Source organism: Octopus bimaculoides, chromosome Z (assembly GCF_046866305.1).
Source record: "Octopus bimaculoides isolate indiv1 chromosome Z, ASM4686630v1, whole genome shotgun sequence".
NCBI classification, from domain to species: domain Eukaryota; kingdom Metazoa; phylum Mollusca; class Cephalopoda; order Octopoda; family Octopodidae; genus Octopus; species Octopus bimaculoides.
The window spans coordinates 3,173,612-3,201,493 of record NC_142944.1 but is presented as its reverse complement, the minus strand read 5'-3'; the positions used below and the strand labels follow the sequence as shown (position 1 = coordinate 3,201,493).

At 34.5% G+C, this 27,882-nt stretch overlaps 1 protein-coding gene across 4 annotated transcripts in view; it reads left to right on the top strand.

Moving 5' to 3' along the window:
- LOC106884153 (voltage-gated delayed rectifier potassium channel KCNH1) overlaps positions 1-27,882 on the top strand; it is a 435,108-nt gene that overhangs the window by 270,879 nt on the left and 136,347 nt on the right. For all 4 annotated transcript variants that reach the window (XM_014935388.3, XM_014935387.3, XM_052973780.2 and 1 more), the window contains 2 exons: positions 13,566-13,690; positions 19,012-19,407. In XM_014935388.3, coding sequence (XP_014790874.1) covers positions 13,566-13,690; positions 19,012-19,407 — 521 coding nt within the window. The remainder of the gene's footprint in view (positions 1-13,565; positions 13,691-19,011; positions 19,408-27,882) is intronic.

Below are 27,882 nucleotides of genomic sequence, written 5' to 3'. Positions count from 1 at the left end.
AGCGTAGCGATACACATAAACAATGTTTTAAATAAAAGTCGCTAATGTAGTTAATTTCAGTACGAGTACAGTCACGTTCGAGCCCATATAATATAGCTGCAAATTTTGGCACGAGGCTAGCAATTTCTTTGAGGTCGATTGCCCTGAGCCCAGTATTGAATGGTATTTATTTCGTGAAAGGCAAAGTTGACCTCGATAGACTTTGAACTCAGAATGAAAAATATCGCTAAGCATTTTGTCTGGCGTGCTAACGATTCTGCCAGCTCGCCGCCTTGAAAGTGCATATAATATACAAAGAAAGCAACTGAGGAATTGACACAGTTTGTGTGTGCGTGTGCGTAGGGATAAATTGTGAATAAGTTTTCATGCGTACATGTTATATATATATTGTGTCCCGATTTGTAATAAACATTGTGATTAATGCACCGGTGTCATGTTACAGAACGTGCCCGAGTCCAGCTAAACTAGTTTCGACTAGTTATTTAACCCATGGGTATATTTACACGGCGAAGCTGAATGCATGTTATTCGTTAAGTAAGCATGCGAAATTGTTTATACATCACATACAGAAGTACGTACACACGAACACACATACACACATACATATATGCACACACTCAGACGTATACATATGTATGTATGTATGTATGTATGTACGTACGTGTGTGTATATGTATGTATGTGTGTATGTGTGTTCGTGTGTACGTACTTCTGTATGTGATGTATAAACAATTTCGCATGCTTACTTAACGAATAACATGCATTCAGCTTCGCCGTGTAAATATACCCATGGGTTCAATAACTAGTCGAAACTAGTTTAGCTGGCCTCGGGCACGTTCTGTAACATGACACCGGTGCATTAATCACAATGTTTATTACAAATCGGGACACAATATATATATGACAAGTACGCATGAACACTTATTCACAATTTATCCCTACGCACGCGCACACACAAACTGTGTCAATTCTTCAGTTGCTTTTTGTTTTTACATATATATATTATATGCATTTGCACATGATTGTGCTCATATTGAGATTAGAAAACTCAGCGACTTTGATAGCATTCTTCATGAATATCTCTAAGCTGCTTCTTCCTTGTTGAACATAAACATTACACATAATTGATTAGACAATACTAACCAGTCACAAATCGGTGAGCTATTCCCGGTTTCGTTCGACAGAATTTAGTGTATAAGAACGTACACACACAAACACAATTTGGCATTTTCGCCATTACTTAAGTTTCACGATCAGTGACATTTCTCATCAAAGGCCTATACATATACATGCATACATATATATATATATATATATATATATATATATATATATATATATATACATATGCATGTGTGTGTGTATGTATATGAATATATATATATATATATATATATATATATATATATATATGTATATAATTAAGGGTACTGAAGGAACACCACCTATATGCTAGAAGTAGACGCCGAATGACTCTAAACCACTTCAGTTTGCATTCCGTTAGCACAGGTTGAAAGCGAGAAAAATGGATTTGAAAAGACTAAAAAAAACACAATAATATTACTTTTACTAAATCTTTTTTTATCGATTTTTCTCGCTTTCAACCTGTGCTAACGGAATGCAAATTGGAGTGGTTTAGAGTCATTCGACGTCTACTTCCAGCATATAGGCGCTGTTCCTTCAGTACTCTTAATTATAGTATCTAGGGAGAATTTACAAAAGAACAAAAGACGAAGACAGGTGGTGCAGACAACAAACGTTGTATGTAGTTTAACGCTCGGGAAGTGAAAAAGTCTTTAACCTTTCAAGCCTTCCACAGAAAGGAACACAGAGAGAAACAAAGAGAGAAAATAAAGAATGTGTAGTGGCTAACGATCTATCATGGCGAATGCCGGACAGAAGGGTTACACAGGAGAGCTAGGAAGAAGGGGCGATAATAATGTAATGGTGATCCCAAAACGAAGGTGCGTGTGCATGTGTTTAATAGAGTATGTATGTGCCTGTGGAAGAGAGCTGGTGACCTTGACGTGTGCATGTGTGTATGTGTAGGTGTGAAGATGTGAGGCTGGGAAGTAGTCAGTGCTAGTGTGTGCGTGTGTGATGTGTTGTGTGGTGGTGTATGGTGTAGTGGTGTGTGGTGTGGTGTGATGGTGTTGGGAGGTGGGAGAGAAGAGAGTAGGGAAAGCAAGGGTAGGGGTAGAGGTGGGGGTATATGGGTTTATATATATTTATGTATTTATATATTGATTTTAGCTATCTGGCCACTGATAAGATGTTATTCTTAATTATGTACATATACATACATACATAAATACATACATAAATACATACACACATACATATAGATCGATAGATAGATAGATAGATAGATAGATAGATAGATAGATAGATAGATAGATAGATAGATAGATAGATAGATAGATAGATAGATATGAGAGTTTATGTGTGTGTATACATGGAAAAATATATTCTTGTAACCATGTGTTTTTTTTTTGCGGGAATTTGGTTTCAGAACATTTCCGTTGCAAATGTAAATTAATATTAATGCTGAGAAAATCGAGAGTATCTTGCTATCTTGCACAGTTCACATAAAAGTCCCACTAAATGCAGTAACTTCATTTCTTGATGTAAACACTGAAATATAAAAAAAAATTACTGATACGTCAGTTTATACGGAAGGAAATTGATAAACGCCCAGACATGCATTGTGATAGTGAATGTCTCAGAAAATGTCAGTAACGAATTTTTCACTTCGAAAGTGTATTTAAATTCTCCTCCACAAGCGAAACTGAAAGAAATCTACGCAAGACAACAAAAACTAATCAATGAGAAACATATTTGTTGCACACCCATCCATGGAACAGAACTCGTTTACCTTTGGTTATTTCTCTTTGTATACATTCTTTCTTTAAACCCGTTATCATGAAAATCTGTTTTCGCATCTTCATGCGTTTCCAGTTTTCTGCTACATCGTTGAGTCCTTTGAAGCATTTTGTGATGAAAGACTTATTACAGTGACTACAAAGAAGTTGAATCAGAGACCTAGAGAGCGTATATTCATTCGTCAGTAAATTCATTCGTATGACTCAATCAAAAGGCAACGACTTACACGCATTTTGAGAATTTACTCGTGAACGTTTATTGACATTGTCGTTGTTCTTTTATTAAGCGCCAAATTACTAGGTGAAGACTCAATCTTGGAAGTTTCTTTTGTAATTTGCCCCACATCCTGCAACTCAGTAAATTTATAATCTTGCTAAGCACTAATATATGTTTATTTCATTTTATTCTCATTAAGTTAATGAAGCAATGTCAAAAAAGCAGTTTGTAGTCGCAGTTATGAGGCGGTAGAAAACAAATTAGAAAAATAATCTTAAGTTTATGTCGAATGTCAGTGGAGCAATTTGCGTGGCTCCTGTCCTTGTACAGAGATAAAATGATGATGAGGGTATGTACATGGTCAATCGACTTCCTTGAAGTAGCAGTCATAATTCCCTCTAATTACATCCTACCGTTTTAAAAGGTGGGGGCACAATGTGGTCGTAAACAGACAAAAACAAAAAACTGCGTAGAGAGTTGCTTGTAAGCCATGACATTTATTTGTTTATTTGTTCAGAGACGACGTAGGACTAAACAACAACAATAACAACAATAACAACAGCAACAACAACAACAACTGATATCCAGACAGGCAGATGTAAAAGTTTATTCAATCCAGGATTAAATAAATCTACTGATTTCAAACCAAGCACATTTGTTTAGTGTATGAATAGTTAAGAAAATTTTGTGGAAGTGACACCTAACGTACAATTTATTTAAGTTACAGAAGCCTTTTTGCAGAAAGAGAGTTATTACTGCTGATCTCTTCTCCAAGCAATTAATTATCATTACACATAGCGGAGATAACAATAGTGACTTTATAATTTAATGTTTAACACATATTTCCAGCATGTAAACTTTAACTTTATATTTATTGACGTTGTATTAAATGTTTATTTTGCTGCAGTATATCTATTTCTTTTTCATTTCTTTGAATACTATTTTTGAGATACCAGTTACTTTTGACTGAGAAACTAAACTGCTCTACTAAAATTTAAATAACTACAGCAGTGAATGTTAAATTTTGGAAACGTCTTGTATATTTGTACTTTTGAATTAAGTATTAATTTTTCAGCGTTTGACAGTTATCAGAAAGCAAGAGATTTTCGAGCTTATTACTGACATACTTAATAGCCTAACCACCTGATCCAATAAATATTTGTACCAACGTTAATAATATGCGTCGAGAACCTGTAAGTTTGAAAGCTGATTTTGATTTAAAAGGACGCGTATTCGGCAGCTAACCTGTTTACTTTATAACTTACACCCCAAGCAAAAACGTTCAAACTTGAGTTTGTTTTCAGCAGAAGCTTTTAGGTCAATGCTCTACCAATACTACTCCTGTTGAAAAGTAAGAATATATATACATATTAGAAATGCTTATATTTAGATATTTTCCCATGGCAAGATACTGCATAGAAAAGCAGAATTTACCAATACCAAATGCAACGTCTTCATAGAAAGTGATAAAAAGCAATATTTTTATTAAATCCTGGTGATTTAAACATTTAACCATCATATTATTTTTTAAAGATATTTTTCGCTTTTTGTCATTCTTATGACACTGTCATTCTTATGACACTGTCATTCTTATGGGTTCAACGTCATCTATTAAAAGCTGATCTTCTCTTCCTACTTCTTTTCATACGAAGGTCCTCTTTTTACTGTAGTGATGTCCTTTCCTCTTCAAGAAATAAATACACAATACTGCAATAATTCCAGACAAAGTTATTGCATCAAAGGACGTCATACTATTGGGTACAAACTGTCGATGGCATTTCACTTTGATGAGTCTTTTAACACCAAAATAGTTCCTTCATCTTTGCAGGCTATCTGTCCTCATTTATTTTATTTTATTTTAAGGTTTATAACCTTGGACACCACAATACTCTGGAGTTTTCCAGTAGGTAATTTTGTTACAACTCCTATTTGCAATCCCATTGTAACATGTATATTTTCCTGCTTATTGATATTTATTTGGTTTAGTGTACACCTTTCTTGTTTATGTTTTATTTTCTTCATAAATCAGTTTCCTGTGACTTCAGACGAGTTTTTCTTAATCTTTCTAATAAATTACATCAGATCTCAATATTTTTATGTCCCCTAGTATTCTCCTCTTCCACCATTATTCATACTTCTAATATATTTCAAGTTTGATACATTCACTACATGTATGTTAGCTGCTTCTATCAACTTGTTAATTTCAGCTATATCGCTTGTTTTAACATTTTCAATAATTCCATTCCATTTTTGGTCATCTCTTTCAGTTTAGCTCTATCGACATTTCTGACTCCAAAATTTTCTTCCCATGATTTGAGCTAATTTCCACAGCACTTTATAATCTTCTTTGTCGTTTTGGCCATTCAATAATGCATTTCTAAGCTTTTACTTCTCCATATTAGATTCAATCATTCATTACCTTGAAAGTTATTCCCTATATATTCCTTTCAACTCGATCTCTTTCTTACAGTATCTAAGCCCATCTGTGATCTTTTTACTTAATTCTTTCATTTCAGTAAGCCTAGTTTTACTTAAATACTTGGCTTGATCAAAAATTCGTTACTCGGTAACATCGAACAGATTTCTTTACCTAGATATTCACCGTGGAAAGTTTCGCAAATAATTCTTTTATATATTTTTCTGTGCTTTGGTTCGACGCACGACTCTTTTCATCCGACATTGATGAGTATTCTCTGACATTTAATTTAGACTGCAATTTGAGATGGACAATGCCCAAAGGCTATAACTTTATTGAAGTTTAATATGAAGAAATATTTTAGTTTACCGCTGATTGTTCCCACCTGTATCTGTTAAGCAATCCACGTGCAGTTGGCCATGAAACTGTGCTCCAATCATGAAACATAGACATGATGTTTCTGATTAGATTCAAAGAAAATTAGAATATAATGATTATAGACAGAACATAGAATGGTTTTGCAGTACAATTTAGTTATAGTCTCGATCGAACTAGATTTTATAAGATGTCTAAGTTTCAAATATAGACTTAGTGCTGCTTCGCTTGTTTCAGTAACACATTTAAAATATTTAATGCATTTTTGTAACTTAAAAAATGTTATTTTCTCTTCCATTCATGTTAGTAGTTCTTAAATCCCTAATCATTAAGTCTTTAATTTACTTGTGAATTTAGTTGAACATTCTAAATACACATGTCAAATTCTACCTATTGTAATATTGTCTAGCCTTATACATGACTATTTGAACTTAACACTTAGGCTTGGAGTAACCTCTTGAATCAACATAAAAGTAGTACGATTGATAAATCGTATCTCTTGTATGCAGATACTCTTCTACATCAGCCACAAGACCTTCAATTTTTACATCTTCTGCCATCTTTCTTAAATCTGTTCTTTTTCCTTTTTTTATCACGTGTAATACGAAGACAAGACTATCTTCAAATTAATTTCATTATTTTGTTCTAAGTCAAATCTTTTTTCTTGAGGAAATTAATTTTTTCTTTTCTGTAGCACTCCATTACTGAAGACCTCTTTCATATCTTTTTAATGAGATTTGAAGAAAATTATCGTCAAACAAGCTGTAAAAAATGTGAAACAGTAGCAATCTCTTCGTTCATAATAAATCACTTCATTGTATTAGACGCCACCACGATAGTTAATGGCATAAACTACGCAGCAATGGATAAACTTCTTTACAGTTCTTTAATGTGTCATTTTGCATTCTAAGTTCAGTGTACTCAAGGGTCGATTTCACTTTTTATACCACTAGGATTAAAACAAAATAACTACTTTGAGCCGTGATAGATTCGCTTGGCTATAAGTACTCCAAACCAATGCGTGTTCTTTTGTGTCAATATAAGAGTTCCTTGTTAAAAGTTGTATGTTAGAATTTATAATGAAAAGAAAAAAACATTACTCATAGGTTAGAGTTAAAATTAAATTCTACTCTCTCTCTACTCTCTCTCTACTCTCATTCCCACACTCTCTCTCTCTACTCTCATTCCTTCTCTCTCTCTCTCTCTCTCTCTCTCTCTCTCTACTCTCATTCCCACTCTCTCTCTCTCTCTCTCTCTCTCTCTCTCTCTCTCTCTCTCTCTCTCTCTCTCTCTCTCTCTCTGTGCAGCACTTAATACGATATAAGACTAAATTATATTTTAAAGAAACGATTTAAAGAAATACAACATGGATTATGAATAAATAACTACATTGACGCGTCCATATGTATTTTGTTACTCTGTGAAGCTAGACTCCACGTGGATCTTTTGGTAATTTAGCATGAAGAATGAATCAACTAATCAATTAATTTTTATTTAACAATTAATCGACGTTTGCTCCTTTTTCTCGGTCTCTAGCTCTCTTTCTTAATAACTGTCGCATTAAAGAAAAATGCAAAGCTTTCTTGTTAATTAAACTGGTATCCATTCAGTGCTTTCTCGTTAAAATAAAGGTTTCAATAAAACCAGCGAAAATGCTTGTTTTGCACACCATTCATTAGTGTAAATATCTATGGTACTTATTTTACAATGATGTTCCAAAAACGAAACTTCCACTTCGATGTTACTGGAAATAGCAGCCCGATCTCCTTTAAATCACACTCTACAATTTAAGAAAAATAAAGAACATGCTGGGTGTTTTTTTTTACTTCTAGTTTTCCTTCATGAAAGTAGAAAATGGAATAGTCAAGGTCTCAGCGCCTCTGGTTATCGATTACTTTGCTCACGCACGACAGGTGAAGAGAATAAACTTCAACTATACTTAGTAACGGCAAAGTAAAATAAGACAATGGAAAAGAACTGAATAGACACTGGGTATGAGGTAGAGTTAGGGGGTTGGTAGAGTTAAGGGGTTGGTAGAGTTAAGGGGTTGGTAGAGTTAAGGGGTTGGTAGAGTTAAGGGGTTGGTAGAGTTAAGGGGTTGGTAGAGTTCTGGTAGTCAGGGCTGTATGGGTGTTTTTACCTCATCGTTGTCTTTTCTTCTCACCTCGATACAGTATAAACTCGAGTAATTAAAAATTCCGGGCTAACCACATTACTTGAACTGTCGCTTATCTCACTATGCACAATATAAATGGATCTCGGTCAAGAATTTATGGCGATAAATTTTCCATTGTTCGATCAAGTGATCAACTTGTTCTTTCCTTAAATTGGCGTGTAAGTGGCGGAATATTCTACTGAGTAGTTATCCTGAATGCGATCTTCAGTTAGAATCACGGTAACGCAGTGTGACACAATGCTGGACCTTTGAATTTCAATATTATTGTTGTTTCACTGTGCATGTCATATGTGTACGACCTGTTTTGATTAATAGTTAGCTGTTTTGTGCTCTTTATGATTTCTTGTGGTTTATTATGAAACGATTAAGGTGGGAACCACAAGTAACATTGGCGCAATCCATGATATATCCAATATCTTGTTTTTATACCATTATTGTTGTTCCTTTCTGTCAGTCATAGTATTTGTGACTGATCTTAGTATATCTGTGCCTCGTTTTACTTTTCTTTTCTGTTTTCTGTTTGTTCTATGAACATTGTGGTGTAATCGTAAGTCCTGATACTTATTTTTGTCTTAGAAAGAAGACTATGGATTTGGTAAGAATTCTGTTGAAGAACCAGTTTCATGGGTGATTTTAAGAAGGATTAGAATATATGTACAGCAGTGTCTGCAGTATGGTGAGAAGGTATGAGTGTAGTTTTTATCCGTTTATGAGATTGTCTAAATTTTTTGTGGTAGTGTGGGAGAAACTTTTAGGTAGGTTGAGAGGGTGAGAAAAAAAACCCTTATAATATTCTATTCGGGAAGTTGCAGGTTCTGGTAAAAAGTTTCGTTCTATTCTTTCACACCGTGTAGGCTGTGAACTTTGGGATGGAATTTGCTAGCCAGCGTTTTGTGTTGTTTCATAAAATGGAAGTGAGTATTTTTGTAAAAATGCTTCTCAGAGAATAAATTTGAATATTTTGCTAATGTTAATAGCAATTTTAATGAGGTTTTTCTCATGGTGAAGCCATCATATATATTTCATTGTTAGATTTGTGAGTAGTGTTGTGGTTGAATGTAATGAATCCATCTTGTGATTTACAGGATGGAGATGAATCGATTAGTGATATCAAGGGTTAATCTTTTTAGAACTTTGTAGAGTGTTTTTGGACAGTTGTTAGCTTTGTATTTTCTTGCTTGATTTAGCTTTTAGTTGAGTTTCAGTGGTGTTATAAGTGAGGATATTTTACTTGAGCTTGTCATTGTTACATAGGTTGTGATGGACCTTTGTTGCTGTTGATGATGCTAATGTTGGCTGCAAATGCCAGTTTTCTGGGAAATTTTAAGGTTTGTTTATTTTATCTTTCTTTTTTATTTTGTTTTATTTCTTTAATTATTTTATTTCCTTGTTTAATGCTGAGTTATATTTCGGTTAGTTTTGTTATGTTGTCTTTGATTTTTATGAGGCAGACAATTTTTGTAACCTGCAATTTAAATTGTATTATTTTGATGCCATTTTTTTTTTTTTTTTTTGAAAGTGTGTCTTGCAATGTCTATGTTGATGATTGCCATGTTGTCAAATTCTGAAAATCTTGATTCTGTTTCTTGTAGGAAATCTTTCTATTATCCTTTCAAAAGTGTTCAGTAAATTTTTTGTTTGTTTGTTTTTCTTTCTAATATTGGTAAGTCGTCCGAGGAAATTTGGGAATTGTGAGATATCAAAATGCAAGTCTTTTTTATGCATGTTGTAAGACGGCCACGTTGTAAAGAGCTTGTCTTTTCTGAATAAGGTATAATTCAGGACAGTAGGTTTTCGGATTTCCACTATAAGGAATATTTCTTGAATAATTATTTCTTCGTTAATCTCGTGACTAACAATGATTTTTCTTAGTTCCATGGTGCTTTTGATGCCGTCAATGTTGTTTTGCAGATTATTTTAGACTATTTTGTTTCGTTTAATTTTGTTTTATTTTTATGTTTGTGCATGGAACGTTTATTTTTAAATGTATTTTATGCAAACTACTGGTGGTATGATACGAGATAATAGCACTTCCTATTTATAATATTTTTGCTGCTGTCAGTGATGCTAGTTTTGTAAAGCGTATTTTTCTGAATTATTTGTAAATGTTATTTGTTTTATAAATATTTATATGCATTTATTTCGAAGATTGTAGGCGGGCGATTTATCTCGTTTCGTGCACAGAGTTCTCCGATGAAAAACATTTCTGTGTGCGGAATATTTATCATTTATCTCTTCCCTTGTTGGCAGCTTATATTTGGTATCGGTTTATCATATCTATCTATCTATCTATCTATCTATCTATCTATCTATCTAACTTCTCTCTCTCTCTCTCTCTCTCTCTCTCTATATATATATATATATATATATATATATATATATATAACAATGTTAAGAGCCAGGGAGCCGCAGTGCTTGAAAAAGGTTTGGCTGCTATTTCTTGCATGTCGAGCGATTTGCAGAGGCTTCCTAGCTAGCTCGAAAGTTAACCATTATCCTATTTGGGATCAAAAATTCTACATTTCTGTAAATAATCTTCTGTATAAGCTTCAGGAATAATTCGGACTACTATATCCTGTGTGTGTTTGTGTATGTGTGTATGTTGGGAGGAGAAGAGAGGAGGGAGAGAAGGAGAGAGGGAGAGAAAGAGAGAGAGAGTGCGTATGTATTCACTTATTTTATGAACAAATGTAATTCCTGATTCATAAATTGAATTTCTTACGTTGGCAGCAACACAGTCATAAATATTTCAGAGTCAGCTAAGTCGGTTTCGTCGGTTGCAATATTTTATTGACACTCAACATATCAAGCCTAAAAAGATGAAAGACAAAACAGAACTGATGTATTTTAAACTCGGGTGGTTGGATAGAGAAAACATAGAAACTAAATATGGAAAGATATGTAGCTCGACCCTCTACAGTTATAAGATAATGATATTTAATAGACCCCCCCCCCCGCTACTTTCCCAACGTTTCGAGGAAGGGAACAACCAGTTGCTTTTTAGCACCTCCCTGCTAAATAAAGCTACCCAAGTGGCTGAAAGCGCTGTTGATTTTTCTTATTCCTTTCGCATAAAATCGTGCTTATAACCACCTTCATATACAAAGCAATTTTATATATACATATATATATATATATATATATATATATATATATATATATATATATATATATATATATATATATATATATATATATAAGAAATGTCATGTTGGAAAGTTCTCCTTAAACTGTGTTTAAATGTGAACATACACAGGATCTAAATATGAAAACTACTCATCGGTTAGAATCACCCTTTGTCTTATTCTCGCTACCTAATCTATTTCATTGTCCGGATTAAGCCCAACATTCGAAATAATTTCTGAAAGATGATGTATGTAGTTACGTAAATACCATTATATCAGTCTCTGCTCGTAATAAAAACTTTCTGCTACCCAAGTCGAAGTCTTTCTTCATTTTTCTAAATTTATCTGTTCTTTGTCACTCTCAGAACTGTTCAATAACTAATATGTGTTCGACTATTTCATGTCTCATCTATCCATGAAGTCATCATTTATTTCAAGCTGACACTGTATCAGACAATCAGTATCTCTTGTATCTTCAAAATCTATTGTTAGTCCACCATTACAATCCTTTCCATTGTTGAATCATAATATCATATCTATCAAAGCACACTGCATCAACCATTGGCACAATATCTCCTATTCAACAAATTCTTCGGTTCTTTAAATCATCCAAGTCATCTCTCCAATTTTATGCTGACCATACTTGGCTTCAAATATTCCTTGCCTCTGACTTATCCATGACAACTAAACGAGTGACTGAAACGATTCTCATTGAAATCACCCTTCACATCCTTCCCACAGTGTTTAGAATTCAAAACCTCCCTAAGTAATTCAGATGCACTGGAAAAGAACACTGCCTACTTCTACAGAAGAAAAAATCACCCACCATTTAAAGTATGCAAATTAATCAGCACAGAGCAAAGGATGCCTTCTTGCATCGCGCAGCCTGCAATTTCACTCGCTCACAAATTATTGCTGTGCTTTCTGATGCCAACAGGATGCTAACATTCTTGATGATGCTGTTTTATCACCCTTAAATTATTCACCAACAAATTCTTCCCAATGTTCATCGAAATCTTTAAACTTTCTCTCTACAGGTACCTATCTATAAATTATGGACACACGTACCAGTACCTACCACCCTCAAGAAGAATAAATCTCACTGACTATCGACTACCAACCTATCACAACATATAGAAAAATGAAAAAAGTCATATAACCACCACTTTTAGCATCTCAATTATTCTCCTTCTCAGTAACTGTCAATACGATAGTTAAATCTAGATACACGCTTTCTTCTGTCTTACATCGATAGTCTTTTGAATTTGAGGACTAGAGTAAAAACTCAATTCTGTTTGCCTTAGTTTACACTGTGTCTAGCGTGACCTTATAAGTTTTTCACCTACGTTGTACATCTATGTTACTCCACTCTTCTCTCGTCACTTGAAATTAATTTTATTAGATCATTCCGCTCTGACCGCTCCAGTTTATTTTTTTAATTTTTTTTTTATCAGTCTCATCCAGTGTGTTGACTGGTTTCTTTTTGGCCTAAATTATATCCGTTCTGTTGTACATCAGGGTTCGAATGACCCTATGCTAAATTTTGTGTGTATTAAGGATTTTCATGTCGTTTATTATGTGCAATCTAGTCGTCTGAAATTAGACATATCCCATTTCTGTGAACAAAGACCTCAGTAACATCTTTCATAAAAGACATATAAAATTAGTTTAACAACACCAATGTCTTACCACTCTGATAACCTTATATCAATACTAAGGCTCCTTTTCTCTTATATTAATTACAATAATCTCACCTGTTTGACCACCGATTCCCAAAGTGAGTATTCTATTTGATTGCTTTAGAGGATGTTCAAAATGAAGGCATTTCTTAAATACTAATGGATTTATGATTATCTCTTTCTTATAGTGCCTTGTAACCTACACTCTTTAGGCTAATCCTGAGAAGTACCAAATAGAGTGGAGCCAACAGTTTCAAGAGACACTTGGTTCATATTTTACCCCGCTTCAGACATATAAATGTTTACGCAGATCACTGACATTTGATAGATGAACATGGAATGTTGGAACATAAAATTATCTTTATAAAATTCACTAAAACTATTTTGTACAAGAAGAAGAATATAAATTTCTGTTTGAAAAACAAATTTAAATAAATGATTCTTCTGAATTTCTGTGAGCGTAATAATTTAAATATAATTAATATACAAGAAAGCATGCAGAGAGAAATTGATAGCTTTAATGAACTCATTCATCTGTAGTATTAGCGATGTTTGAATTCAAATAATGCCTTTATAAGATTAAAAAAGAAACGAAGAAATGGTATCAGCCTTTCATTAAATAATCTATACCGTATAAATGCATATTTTTAGAATAACACTATATTTTTATTTGTTTCTCTTGTTTTGTCAATCAGGTTTGAGCAAATTTGCCCGTCTCGCCCGATCAGTGACAAGGAATCGTTCAACACTTCTGCAGTTTTCTTCAAACCTGCCAAACACCAAATTCGAAGATGGAAATCGAACATCACATTTGGCTAATGTAAGCCTACATTTTCTTCATTTTATTCCTGTGAAACACGACCAAAAGTTACTGAGAGAAATCTCAGAATCTCAGTGTACAAAATATTTTATAGCAATATTATGCGCGTAAACTTATGATTTGATGAATCGACCTTTTGCACGCCAAATTTACAGTCACACTTTTTGTTGATTTTTAAATTATCATTATTAGCATCGCCGCATCATTTGAAAGCAATTAACAGTAATTAACTAAATATTATGTGTGTTATATATGTATTATGTGCGCCTGCTTTCAATTATTTAAAAAATGACACACAGAAGGCTGCTCGGGAATAATAGTCATAAAGTATAATACAGGAGTATATAACAAAAGAATCTGTAGATGATCATTATTATTATTATTATTATTATTATTATTATTATTATTATTATTATTATCATCATCATCATCATCATCATCATCATCTTCATTATTATTATTATTTTATGTTTGACTTTTGCTTTGCATTTGTACAAAGTGGATCCAAGTCTCACCCAGAGACCTCAAGAGACAAGTTAGAAGTTCATGTAGGTGTTATGCCTAGGGTACCATATATTTGGATTTGTACATAGTGTTGTTCTAGAGACCATGAGAAAATTATGTGTTTGTTTTAAAATTTGAGATCACATAGACAGTATTTTACGTAGGATATGGGCAGTTCCCATGAGCACTATCTTTTGAACTTCAGCTATTTTGGGGTTTCCTGGTATCTGAGCTACGTAGTAATCAGCCCGTTTCGCTGTCATTCCCAGGGCACCTATGACATTATTATTATTATTATTATTCAGTAGTTTTATTTTTATAACGTGCTTTCACTTCACTACCGAGCGCAGCTCTGTGTGCCTTGGATATGTGCTGTGGTTTACTGTATTGAAAGTGTTTTGCGTAGGATGTGTGCAGTGCCCAGTAGTGCAATTTTCTGTATGTTATATATATTTGTAAGTCCTGGTGTTTTTGTTATGTATTTGTGTGCATATTTTTTTATTATACCTAAGGCACATACTATGATAGGAATTGTTTCTGTTTTTAGATTCCACATTCGAGCTATCTCTATTTCCAGGTCTTTGTAGTTTGAAAGTTTTCCCATTTCTTTTAGGGAAACGTTGTCATCTGCTGGTATTGATACATCAATTAGAAAGCATTTTTTTTCTTCATGATCTTTGACAACTATATCTGGTCTATTTGCCTTAATTTCTCTATCTGTGTGTATTGGCATATCCCAGAGTATGGTTGCTTTCTCGTTTTCTGTGACCTTTTCTGGCGTGTGTTTATATTATTATTATTATTATTATTATTATTATTATTATTATTATTATTATTATTATTATTATTATTATTATTATTATTATTATATGTTTGGCTTTTGCTAAGACAACAAGTTAGAATTTAAGTTGGTGTTATGACTAGGGTGCCGTATTTTTGGTTTTGCACAGAGTATTGTTCTAGAGAATGTCAGTCAAAACAAGTAAATTAGAAGTTTGTTTTAAAAGTAATTTCATCAGATGTTAGTCTGATGTTAAGATGACAGTAAAAGGTGTTTGTTGTTTAAAAGGATTTTCACACTGCCTACTGATTGAAATGTTTTGGGATTACATAGACAGTATTTTACGTAGAATATGAACAGCTTCTTTGCAAATTACCCAGTAAATATATTGTGCTGCTCTATTGTGCCTGTTGAGATACTCTGTAGGCGCAAGCAGACTGCACATGGAGACAACATGATCAATGGTCTCATTTTGTTGTTTGCATACACGACATGTTGGGCTTCTGCCGTTCTTTAAGATGTTGACCTGGTAGCTTCTTGTAGGCATTAGTCTTGGGCTGCTATGATAAACCCTTCTGTTTCTGATTTCAAACCAGAAGACACTAACCATTGATGGGTAAGGGCTTTGTCAACATCGGCATTATTAGCTCTCTTTAGGTATTTGCCATTGAGAGGTTTTTCTTGCCATTTATCAGTAAGAATATTTAAAGTAGCAGTTTTAGCAATGGTTTTCATATGCTTAGATTTTTCTGTGCTTGTTTCTAGTACGTCTAATTCTGGGATTTGTTGTATTTGGAATTCACTTAGATATTTCTTTGCCTGTTTTGTTACCGAGTATGAGGTTGTCTTGTTTTCATGCTTCAAGATATTTTTTAGCATCCAGTCATCAGAGTTTTGCAGATAAGTATTTTGGCCAATTGTGGCAATCTTCATTGTTAATTCCATTTGTAAAAGTCCACGGCCACCCTCCATTCTTGGCAGATAAAGTTGTTCTATACCTGCCTTAAGGTGGTGCATTCTATTTCTTTTCAACAATTTTCGTATTTTTCTGTCAAGATCACATATTTCAATAATTAACCAGATAATAATATTGAAACTGTGAGTCACGCCCGGTATGGCTAAAGCATTGATCGCTTCGATTCTGTTTCTTGCATTCAGCTTTGTCTTGAGTATTGCCCTTACCCTGCGATAACATTCTTTTCCGATCTTTTCCCCCATCATTGAATATTTGATTCCATCACTTTCAAATACCCGAAGGTAGTTGTAGCTCTCCATTGGTTCGAACTCCTTTATAACATTTTCTCCGTCAAGATTAACATTTGGATGTTTCTATCAGTTTCCCTCTGATAAATATAACACTTTTATACATCTGAGTAGGCCAAATTCCATCCTGATGTCATTATTGAATTGTTCAACAGTTGCTAGTAAGCCCTGTAGTTGTTGGCCATTATTTCCAAAGAGCTTTAAATCATCTATGTAAAAGAGAGCAGTGGCTCTCATGGCTTTTGATCTTAATTGATTGGAAGTGTTACCATGTACAGTGTTTTGTCTAGGTATAAAAGATGGGCTACAGTAAATATTCTGCTCAATATCACAGATTTACTTGTCAGTTGCTTGACCTTAACCAGTTGAGCATGTCTCTTAATGGCTGACGAAATGTGCATCTCTGATCATGAGCAGAAGTAGTGGGGGAGCATCATAGCCATGTGTTGAGAAGAATTAACCCTTGGAAACATGGGTGTTTCATGCAACATTCTTAAGCAACCCTTATTCAGGGACCTTTTAAGCGGGATGGGTTACTCAACTTGATGAAAATTCTAACTGGGCCCCGCCTGCGAGGTCATGCGCTGTTTATCTTGATATGAGACCACTATGTCGCGCACATATGGTTGTTATGCATGTGCCTGGTGTACCCTTATCAGACGGGTAGTCATGATGGGTATAATGGGCTTCGTACACTTTACCCCAGTGTCACTTTGATGGCATTCATTGCTCTCTCACTCAATAGTAATAATAATAATGGGAGAGCAGTGCATGCCATCAAAGTGACACTGGGGTAAAATGTACGAAGCCCATTATACCCATCATGACTACCCATCTGATAAGGGTACACCAAGCACATGCATCACAACCATATGTGCGCGACATAGTGGTCTCATATCAAGATAAACAGCGCATGACCTCACAGGTGGGGGCCCAGTTAGAATTTTCTTCAGGTCGAGTAGCCCATCCTGCTGAAAAGGTTCCTGAATAAGGTTTGTTTAAGGATGTTGAACGAAACACCCATGTTTCCAAAGGTGAATTATTCAAACACTAACTAATTCTTCTGAACACATGGCTATGATGCTCCCCCACTACTTCTGCTCATGATCAGAGATACACATATCGTCAGCCACCAAGGGACATGCGCAACTGGTTAAGGTCAAACAACTGACAAGTAAATCTGTGTTATTGAGCAGAACATTTGCTGTAGCCCATCTTTTATACCAAGTAAAACAATGTACATGATAACACTTCCAATCAGTTAAGATCAGAAGCCATGAGAGCCACTGCCTGGTACTGCATCTGGGCATAATTATTATTGAATGAGAGAACATGCCATCAAAGTGACACTAGGGTACAATATACGAAACCCATTATACCCATCATGACTACCCGTCTGATAAGGGTACACCAGGCACACGCATCACAACCATATGTACGCGACATAGTGGTCTCATATCAAGATAAACAGCGCATGACCTCGCAGGTGGGGCCCAGTTAGAATTTTCTTCAGGTCGAGTAGCCTATCCTGCTGAAAAGGTCCCTGAATAAGGTTTGTTTAAGGATGTTGAACGAAACACCCATATTTCCAAAGGTGAATTATTCAAACTCGAAAGAATTCTTCTCAGCACATGGCTATGATGCTCCCCCACTACTTCTGCTCATGATCAGAGATGCACATATTGTCAGCCACCAAGGAACATGCTCAAATGGTTAAGGTCAAACAACTGACAAGCAAACCTGTGTATTATTATTATTATGATACTCAAGTAAATCCTAATTACTGATTTTTCTTTACTTGACATCAGATAATGACAAATTAAAAAATTAAAGTAAGGCTCTGTCTTTGGTATTTCTCTATCTTTGGTATTTCTCTATCTTTACTAGTGATCTCACCTTCGAATCATCTGGCATCGCAACAGCTATGGTCTAAACCATTTTTTTCATCTTTATCAATGAGCACAATATCTTGTCTCTATGACCTGGTCACATTGTATATTAACATCCAAGAGGATTTTATATTGTTCATTTTCCAGTACTCCATCATTATTATTATTTATAAAATATGCGTTAATAATGAAAACATACCTCCTATAATTTCAATGGTAAAATTAAAGAGGTCATAAAAGCAATCTGAAAATAATTTCTAACTATTGAACACCTTGAAGAGTAGAAATTCTCCTCATTATTCAAAAGACGAAGCAGTGTTCATGGTATAATTGCATTTTTTTTTTTTTTAGTTTATGCTTGTAGATAACAGTAAGAAAGAAGAGTTTAAATAGATATAAATTCGTCTCTATAATATGATGAATAAAATTGATATATCATGTTTAAAAATAAATCAAAGTTGATGTAATTATGTTGAATATAGAGTGCAAATGAATAATAAAACGGCGCTTTATATATTGCTAGGAAAATATTCTTTTAATATTGGTGCCTAACGCTTGCCTGATGAATCATGTTTCAGAGATTCTTAGCTTGCGCTTTTTTTATTATTTTCTTTATTTAATTTCAACATTAAATTAAATTAAATTTTTGTAAATCTCGTTGATTCACAAGATAATGCGTTAATAAGAGTTTACTTTATTTGATACAAAAGATAAAAATAAGCTTTTTGTTTCTTTTTTTTCCAAAATATTAAAAGCATATGTTGCACGTAATGAGGTAAATAGTGTATCACCTAACTATTGTTTCAAGTTTGCATAATTTAGAGTTTAAGATTTTATTATCTTATTGATTAATAATATTTTCTTCTCCTTTTTCCTATTTACAGATGGTTAACCTTTACGCCGATGTTCTGCCTCAGTACAGACAAGAAGCACCCAAAACACCACCGCATATTATTCTACATTATTGTCTATTCAAAGCTATCTGGGATTGGATGATTCTCATTCTTACATTTTATACAGCTGTCATGGTACCTTATAACGCTGCCTTCAAGAACAAAACCATGGATCAAGTTCCTCTTTTGGTGGTTGATAGCATTGTCGATGTTGTCTTCTTTCTTGATATCATTTTAAACTTCCATACAACATTTGTGGGACCGACAGGTGAAATTATATCTGACCCTAAAACTATACGGATGAACTACTTGAAGAGTTGGTTCATAATTGATTTATTATCTTGTTTACCTTACGATGTCTTCAATGCATTTCAGGACGTAGAGAAGGTAATTATTTTAACAGTTTCATGTCTATAAAATATAGATTTATTAAATGTATTCTATGATTGTCGTATCGATTTTAATGCTCACACTTGATTCAGTGTAATAATGTTGTAACATTTCATATTGGTTCCTATGTTTTTAAAACATCGATTCAATTTAAAACAATTAATATACCCATTTGCAATCGGTAACAAGTCGTAACGTACATTGTGTGCAATGTCCAATTCGGTTATGTTTGAAAACTACTGCAGTTTCAATGAAGTTCAAGTATCTATTACAGGTAGATCATAAACATGGATTACAAGAATATTCTAAATAGTAGCGAAAATAATGTTCTATAAAGAAGTTGTTTAATATTCAGATATAAGAGAATACAGAATCAAGGCTGCCCCCGGACTGCAGTACTATTATTACTATTACTACTAATAATAATGATGTTACTAGTACTAATATTACAAATACTACTAAACTGCTTTTAATCTTTCTTTACAATGAAACGCAGAAAACATCCTAGTTTTCAGCATGATCATGTAATTTATTCTACATAAACAATTTAATTACTCACCAATGTTCGTTTAACCGTTGTACAGAGACTGATCAACTAACAACCGAATTGAAAATGCTTCATTATTCGCATAGCGTTAACTAAAACTGCACTTTTGATGTTGACAGTAGTATAAGAAATCGGGGTATGTTCTTTCTATTCCTTTTGGAAAATATGAATATTTCGGTTGAGTAAAAGTTTTAACCAACTCAAAATAATACTCTTTCGGTTTATTAGAGTTTTCCTTTTGTCAAATTTACACCAATGTGAACATTTATCTAACACTGGTTCCATTAAAGCGCGTTTTCTATGTCTGTTCGTCAATACTTATTGGTATCATAATGGCGAGCTAGAAGAAACTTTGGTTGAACTTCAAAATTTTCGAAACTTGGCAATAATTTTGATACCTGTATTGTGGTATAGAATGTATTCCCACAATTTTAATTCGCGGTTTTAAATATATTCATTTAATATACCCTATAAACATTTTATGCATATATATTCAATGTTTTTATAATTTAGTTATTCGTGTCACATATTTAAACAGCAATTAAGATAGAAAGAAATTTCGGTGATTCTCATTTGTTTTAATGTAGATTTACACTTCTTTAAGCTGCGTTCAGAATTTGCTCCTAAAGTGATTCGTATATATCGCAGTCTTTCATTAAAACTGTTCGCCAAATAGAAAGATTTCCAACGCTATAATTATAATTTCATCTCGTGTGTATGTGTTAAATAAATAATTATATCGCTTTAACCACGCCAAGTGACGATAGTGATTCAATCGAGTTTCACTGCACGAATAAGTTTTTTTATGTACTTTAGTCATAATCAATTTTTTTCTATTTAGCAATGGAAAAATCCAGAGTTAACTCACAGTTTATATGTTTTCTAAATAAAAGGTCTTTGCGAAGAATTTTAGTCCTTAACACTTCTGATGTCTTGCTTTATATATTATATATGAAAATATCAATTAGCAATTCGTGGAAAAATATAAGAATCTATATTACCTGCTTATTAAACAGGTTACAGGTGTGATTTTGTTAAATTTGTATGTGATTATATTGTAATATTGCTACTTCCAAGGTTGCGTATAAGTGTGAATGTTTGTGCGTACGTTATTTTGCATAAATACCGACATTTTCAAATGATTAAGTACACTATAATTACCAATTTTTAATATCCGTATAAAGAAAACATTATAAAAGGCAGAACAGGGCTCTTGCTGGAAGACGAATTTGTCTGTGTGTATCTAGTTTCTCTTACATTATGCGCTTCCCTACGTAAATATTTATTATGAACAAATATATAAAACTTACATGTTTCGTACCTAGTAAGGTCGACTGTTGGGTTTCCCTTAAAACTCAGCGATTCTCTTCGACAATCTTTTTTAGGGTTCTTCACTGTCATGCTTCACATCGCTTTACATTCAATTCCAAATCGTCTTTTCTTACTGGCTTGACAACACTTATTCTTTTGTTTGTTACTTTGATTGAGTCTATATTAAGGATATATTAATACTCTACAATATGCAAGACGATATAATGCTACTACGAGTTTGTTAGACTGTTGACACGATTTGATCTCTCTAAACCGTTCGAAACACTTTTATAAAAATGGCTCCATTGCACCATCTTTTGTATTTTTTCTATTTCTTTTCTTTTCTTTTTTTTTTGTCTATTCTGTTTCCTTTAATTATATCACCCGCTTGTCTCTCCGAGTCAAATATTTCTTCACCTGCAATCAATAGAATCGATACACTCGACATTCTTTTAGAAAAAACCTTGTTAGTCGTATGAGAACGAGGATGGACCCCAAGAGCCAATCACAATTCACTGTGTTAACGGAAAGAAAAATTACAAGAGATATTTGTACCATTGGGTATTACTCATCTGTCACTATTCCAACAAGAGAAATTTTCTAATATTAACACCAGGATTCGAAGAGATGCGTATGTGCAGGCATAAAAGTACTAATTCTTGTAAAACAACTTTTTCATACACCTTTACAACTTTGGCTCTAATGAATTGTTGCTTGTCTGAAATTTTTCTAGAGTATTCTGCATTTCATAGAGCATCGTTGCAGCAATCTGTCGCTTCTTATGTCTTCACAATATGAAACTATATTTTAATTGAACTTATAAGTATACTGAGTATGCTTAGATAGCCATTCGTTCAGAATCGATAGATGTACCCCATGTGCTCTAAACGGATGTTCTTACTTCCGTATTTTGTGATTCGCGTTTCAGCACAGCGTTGTTAGCCTCTATTTTAACTCTCTTAGATATGGATATATACAGAACATCGTTTCTTTTATTGGAAACTTGCAAACAAATGACTTCATCTCAGGTTGTGTACTGAATCAGAAGCAATTATATTGTGGAAGAGACACGTTGGCAATTTAAAAACACTTCCTTAAACAACTCGTATAAACAAAAAAAATCTGTCCTAACACACACACACGCACGCATGCACAGACACGCACACACACATACATACATACATACATACATGCGCGCGCATGCACAGACACGCACACACACACATGCATACATACATACACACACAGACACAGACACACACACACACACACACACACACACACACACACACACACACACATATATATATATATATATATATATATATTAGAGCTAAAGTCTTAAATTAATCCACCGTATCGCACCAATGATAACAGAGAAAAACAGTATGCGAGGAAAACGGAAAGAATTGATACATTTAACAGCACAAAATAAAATATTATGCAGCTTAGGACATCCACATACCCAGGTTTCAGCTTTTGGATATTTAATCCTTGAGCCTCTTCAGTATGAACTACCCGGTAAGAATTCACGAACATCACGTTAAACTCTGACGGGCAACTGGTTTTGTTTTGCACCAAAAACAGAGCACACTGTGTAGAAAAATCATAAGCAAAAGATTCAAACACCAAGATTTGAAATAAGATGTCTCTACTGTTAATATCATCTGTGGGTAAAGTTCAAAAGTGATGATATCCCCAGCAGTCGTTGGTCGGCCTGTGGCTATAGTAAAAGACACTTGCTCAAGGAGCCACTCAGTGAGACTGAACCCGGTACCACGTGGTTGGGAAGCTAACCTCTTTTCTTAAAGATTTCAATATATCCACAAATGGAATCACCAAACCATTACACAATAACGAAACATGTTCAGGGATATATATTTCATACAATCATCGGAACTTTATATGATGCCAAAAAGGTTGGTAATATATCGATATCCTTTTTATCGATATGCTAATAATGAAAACTATTGCTAACTCTCGATAAGTTATGTGCGCATGTGTATGTGTGCATGTATGTAAGTGTGTGTGTACCCGTGTGTATGTGTGCGTGTACCCGTGTGTGTACCCGTGTGTGTATGTGTGTGTGTATATGTATGTGCGCATGTGTGTGTATGCGTGTGTGCATGTGTGTTTGTGTGTGTGTATGTGTGTGTGTGCGCGCATGTGTGTGTGTATGTCTGTGTGTATGTGTGTGTGTGTGTGTGTGTGTGTGTTAAGGTGCATGGCCAAGTGGTAAGCGTGTTCAACTCAAGGTTTAGATTCCCGGACAGATTGTTCATTATGTTCTTGAGCAAGACGCTTCACTTCACATTGCTCCGGTCTACTCAGCTGCGAATGAGTGACCCTGCAACAGACTGACTTCCCATTATTTTCACCTTGACAGCTGCGTGGCATCATTCGAAAGTTAAAGTATGGAGCGCATCGTGCGACCAGCTGTGTATAAGAACGTTCGATAATGTGTTGTATACAATGATACAACGATACATATGTATATATATATATATATGCATGTGTGTATGCGTGTATGTGATACAATGATGTGTGTTTCTGTTGGCTTGCTCAACCGAACTTCCTTTCCCCTGTCAACAACTTATCCATCTTGAAGGGCTAGGAGGTTAAGTACCCTACGCTCATTTGTGGCCCACATTTGCGATACTTCATATGGTTAAAATGGAAGACTAAAATTATTGCTAAACACAATCACATTGTCTATAACAATTACGTCGATAACGTACTCAATGTGACAGATACAAAAATCACGAAAATAATTCCATTTTAAAATTTATCTTCCAAAAGAACTCTAGTATAAATTTAGCCGCAATACCATCTCGTCCTTATATATAAACATTGGAAAAACAGACAATAAACATAGTACGTCATCACACACACACACACACACATGCGCGCACACACACACACAAATACACACAAGCACACACACATAATACCAGTTGCATATACATGCACGAGGTTAATGAGTGTTCCCATAGATACGAATTATCTATAATCACATTCCTTCTTAGACGATCTTTTTTTTATTCTCGTCTACTAAAGAGGTTTTAAATGAGGAAATCTTAAAAGTAAAACAAACATTAGTTAGTAATGGGTACCTGAATAGATTAGAAGACAAAGCTGCAGAACAATACAAAAACAAATTCTCCCAAACATGATGCAACAGATGCAATATCCAGTAACAAAAACACACATACACACAAAAACAAACACATATTATACTACATAAATCAAACATACCCTGGTTACAAAATGAATGAACATTTCATTATAAAACTCATAAACCACTATACATGTATCATATCTAAGCACAAATTCAGAATAAATTACAAAAACTCAATGACGGAGAAAAAAAATCTTCTCAGCATGACACCACGATCTTACAAGCAATCAAACGTTAGTCTGACAAACAATGTAATATGCAAATTTCAATGCAAACGTGAAAATTGTATACTTCACGATTCAAACTGTAACATCAGCAGATAAGTGCAATACTTTCACGTTGGTTTTGCCAAATATTTTCAACAACGCGAATGGCAACGCGTTATACGAGAATAACACGGATTATGAAAGAAAATCAAAATATAAAAAACGCTATTTTACAGTTTCACGTCTTATACAGAACTCCACAAGAAGAGAATGACCCTGGAAACTTTAATAGCAATATATCGACCCAAAATTGGTTCTAGAGACGGAACATGCCAAGCAGAGAATGGAATCAGTGAATCAGGCAGGAGTATTACTGCTAGCCAACAGTAGGACACGATCAGCATGTCCATACAATGTATATACATGTGTGTGTGTGTGTGTGTGTGTGTGTGTGTGTGTGTGTGTGTGTGTGTGTGTGTGTGTGTGTGTGTGTGTGTGTGTGTGGAGAGAGGGGGAGAGAGAGAAGGCGTATGGCCCAGTGATTAGGGTGTTGCATTCACGATCGAGAAATCGTGGATTCGATTCACAGTTCGGGCAGTGTGTTGTATTCATCAGCAAAATGCTTAATTTTGCGTTGCCCTGCATGACACACAGACAATGTCAATTTGATGGAGGGACTGAGCTAACGTGCAACAAAACACATTTGATCATTATAGACAAATCATTTGATGTTGTTGATCAACATGAAATTGTGGAACCCTCATCCGTTGTTTAACGACGGGACAGCTTATAACATACATACACAAACATGCAAACATACATACATTCACGCATACATACATACAAGCATACATACATACATAGATACATACATACATACATACATACACATACATACATACATACATACATACATACATACATACATACATACATACATACATACATACATACGTCATACATGCATATATACATGAACAGTAATTGTTCCATCTTCACTGTCAACTGCATATCTAACTTTCCGTCCATGAACTATCAGATGACTGTTCAGTCTCGTTGTAGATTTGCTTGGTTTGAAGCAAAAATGATAGGCGAAAGTTGTAACTTACTGCGCGCTTCCAACTGGTTAGGTCTGCACTCGTCACCACTCTTCTATTGAGAAAGGACTTTCAGTAGTTGGGATGACAAATGAGGTCGCCATAAAGAGACATCTGTACATCATTGCAATATAGTGACAAACGTTTGTACAACGCGTATATCACTCTCTGGATCTCTGTGATTAGCGCCTCGTGACAGTCCTAAGCAAAATCGCCAGCAACTACGTGAAACTGCTGGTTTTACATGAACGTCCCTCTCCTAGAAGGATGTTGCGACAGTTGCTAGGGTTCCCTCACTCCTTGTTGTTTTTCTGTACGCCCTGACACCCACCATTTCTGTGTCCCTGTGCTGAGATGGATCGCCATCACATATGTTAGTTAAACTACAGCTGTGATCCTGACAAGTGTTTCTATTCTGGGTCAGTTGCAGACCTGAAAACAATAGTGACTAAGAGGTGGTTCCACGCTCCTGAAAACCTTTGCATTTCTGAACCAGGACCCACAACCGGATGCAATTGAAAAAACTGGAGCAACATTTTATATTCAGAACTGGAACCATGGTACCGATATTTCTCTCTCGCTCCTTCGTCCCTCCGTATACTGTGATAAGGTTTTATTTTTAGACTTCCTCTCATTTTAATTTTTCTCTTAAGGTACCCCCACAAGCTTCTCTCCCGCTTTTTATTTATCTTTCCTTCTATCTCTTTCACATAGTTTCGTTCTCCTAATATTTCCACTTCATGTATCCATTCTCGCATTGATTTGCGTTCCCTATCAGTTGCTCCCAGCCACTAAAACGTAGATGCAAATTACTTCTGTATTTCTTTGTTCTCTCTGTATTCTTAGCTCTGAAGAAAGGCACTGCCCGTAAGGTCATAAACTTCGCTTTCACATGGCAATATTACTTCAAACTCCTTGTCATTTTTGCTAAATAATATAAGCCTTGCCAACGCAGACTACCACGAGTCTTCTTCAGTTCTCTTATAAAAATATGTGTATGTGTAAATTATATACATATATACATAAACACATGCATATATACATATATGATAAAGCATGTATGTACGTACGAGCGTATGTATATATGTATGTATGTATGTCCGGGTGATTTTTCACTAAAAATAAAAGGATAGAGTTTGGACAAAAGCTAAATTGTCTTTTTAATAGATTTTTCTATGTGTCATTTATAGAATCTTGAATTCCTTATTTTTCTGGTGGTTCTGAGTAGATATTGGTCTGTAATTTCATGAATCGCATCTGAGATTTAGACCCATGGCTAGAATTTGATCAGGACCAATGTTGCTGGTGAATTGAAATCTCTGATAATGCAGACTTAAACATATATTTTGTGCGGAAGGTAACATTCTTATCAGAATTTGGTACCAGACACATTTCTTCAATGTTCATTAGAAGACACTGATTATGCCTTTTGCCGTTCCTATGCATTTGTATGGTGTTCGATACCGAGAAATGGTCATTAGAGTTATATTCGCTGTTTCTGGTTTGTCTTGACACTTTTTAGGAATCTCCTGGCTTGCTGTGACAGGTTGCATAAATTTTTTAGCATTTCAAAAAAATTACCTTTCAAAGTAAACATGTTTATCTTTTTTCACGTGACATTTGTAATTCAAGCAGTCTTCTGAAGAGCACATTTTACTTGACTCTATTATTTTATTTTACAACTGTTTTGTGATTAATAAGGTACTGCAAAATCCATTAACGTATTTTCGTCTTTTGGTAATAATTATTATAAATAATTCTTTCAGACTTTATGGCAAGTGAACGCTTTTCTTGTTTCTTTGTATTACAACACATATCTGACGGAGACTTTCAATTCTAATTAGTTTCTTTGGATCTATTTTACTGCTTAAATTTCGATGTATAACGTCACTCTAAAAATGTTAATACGATCCACATCCAAAACTTTACTTCTGTACTTTAGTGATATTATTTTCAGTGTCCACTTGGTTCCATTCCCTTCATTATTCATTACTTCGCCATTACTAAACTCCACGTCACATCTCTGAGCACGGCACGTTTTCTCTCACTTTCTTTTTCTCCTCTCCTCCTCTCTATTTCTCTCTCTCTCTCTCTCTCTCTCTCTCTCTCTCTCTCTCTCTCTCTCTCTCTCAC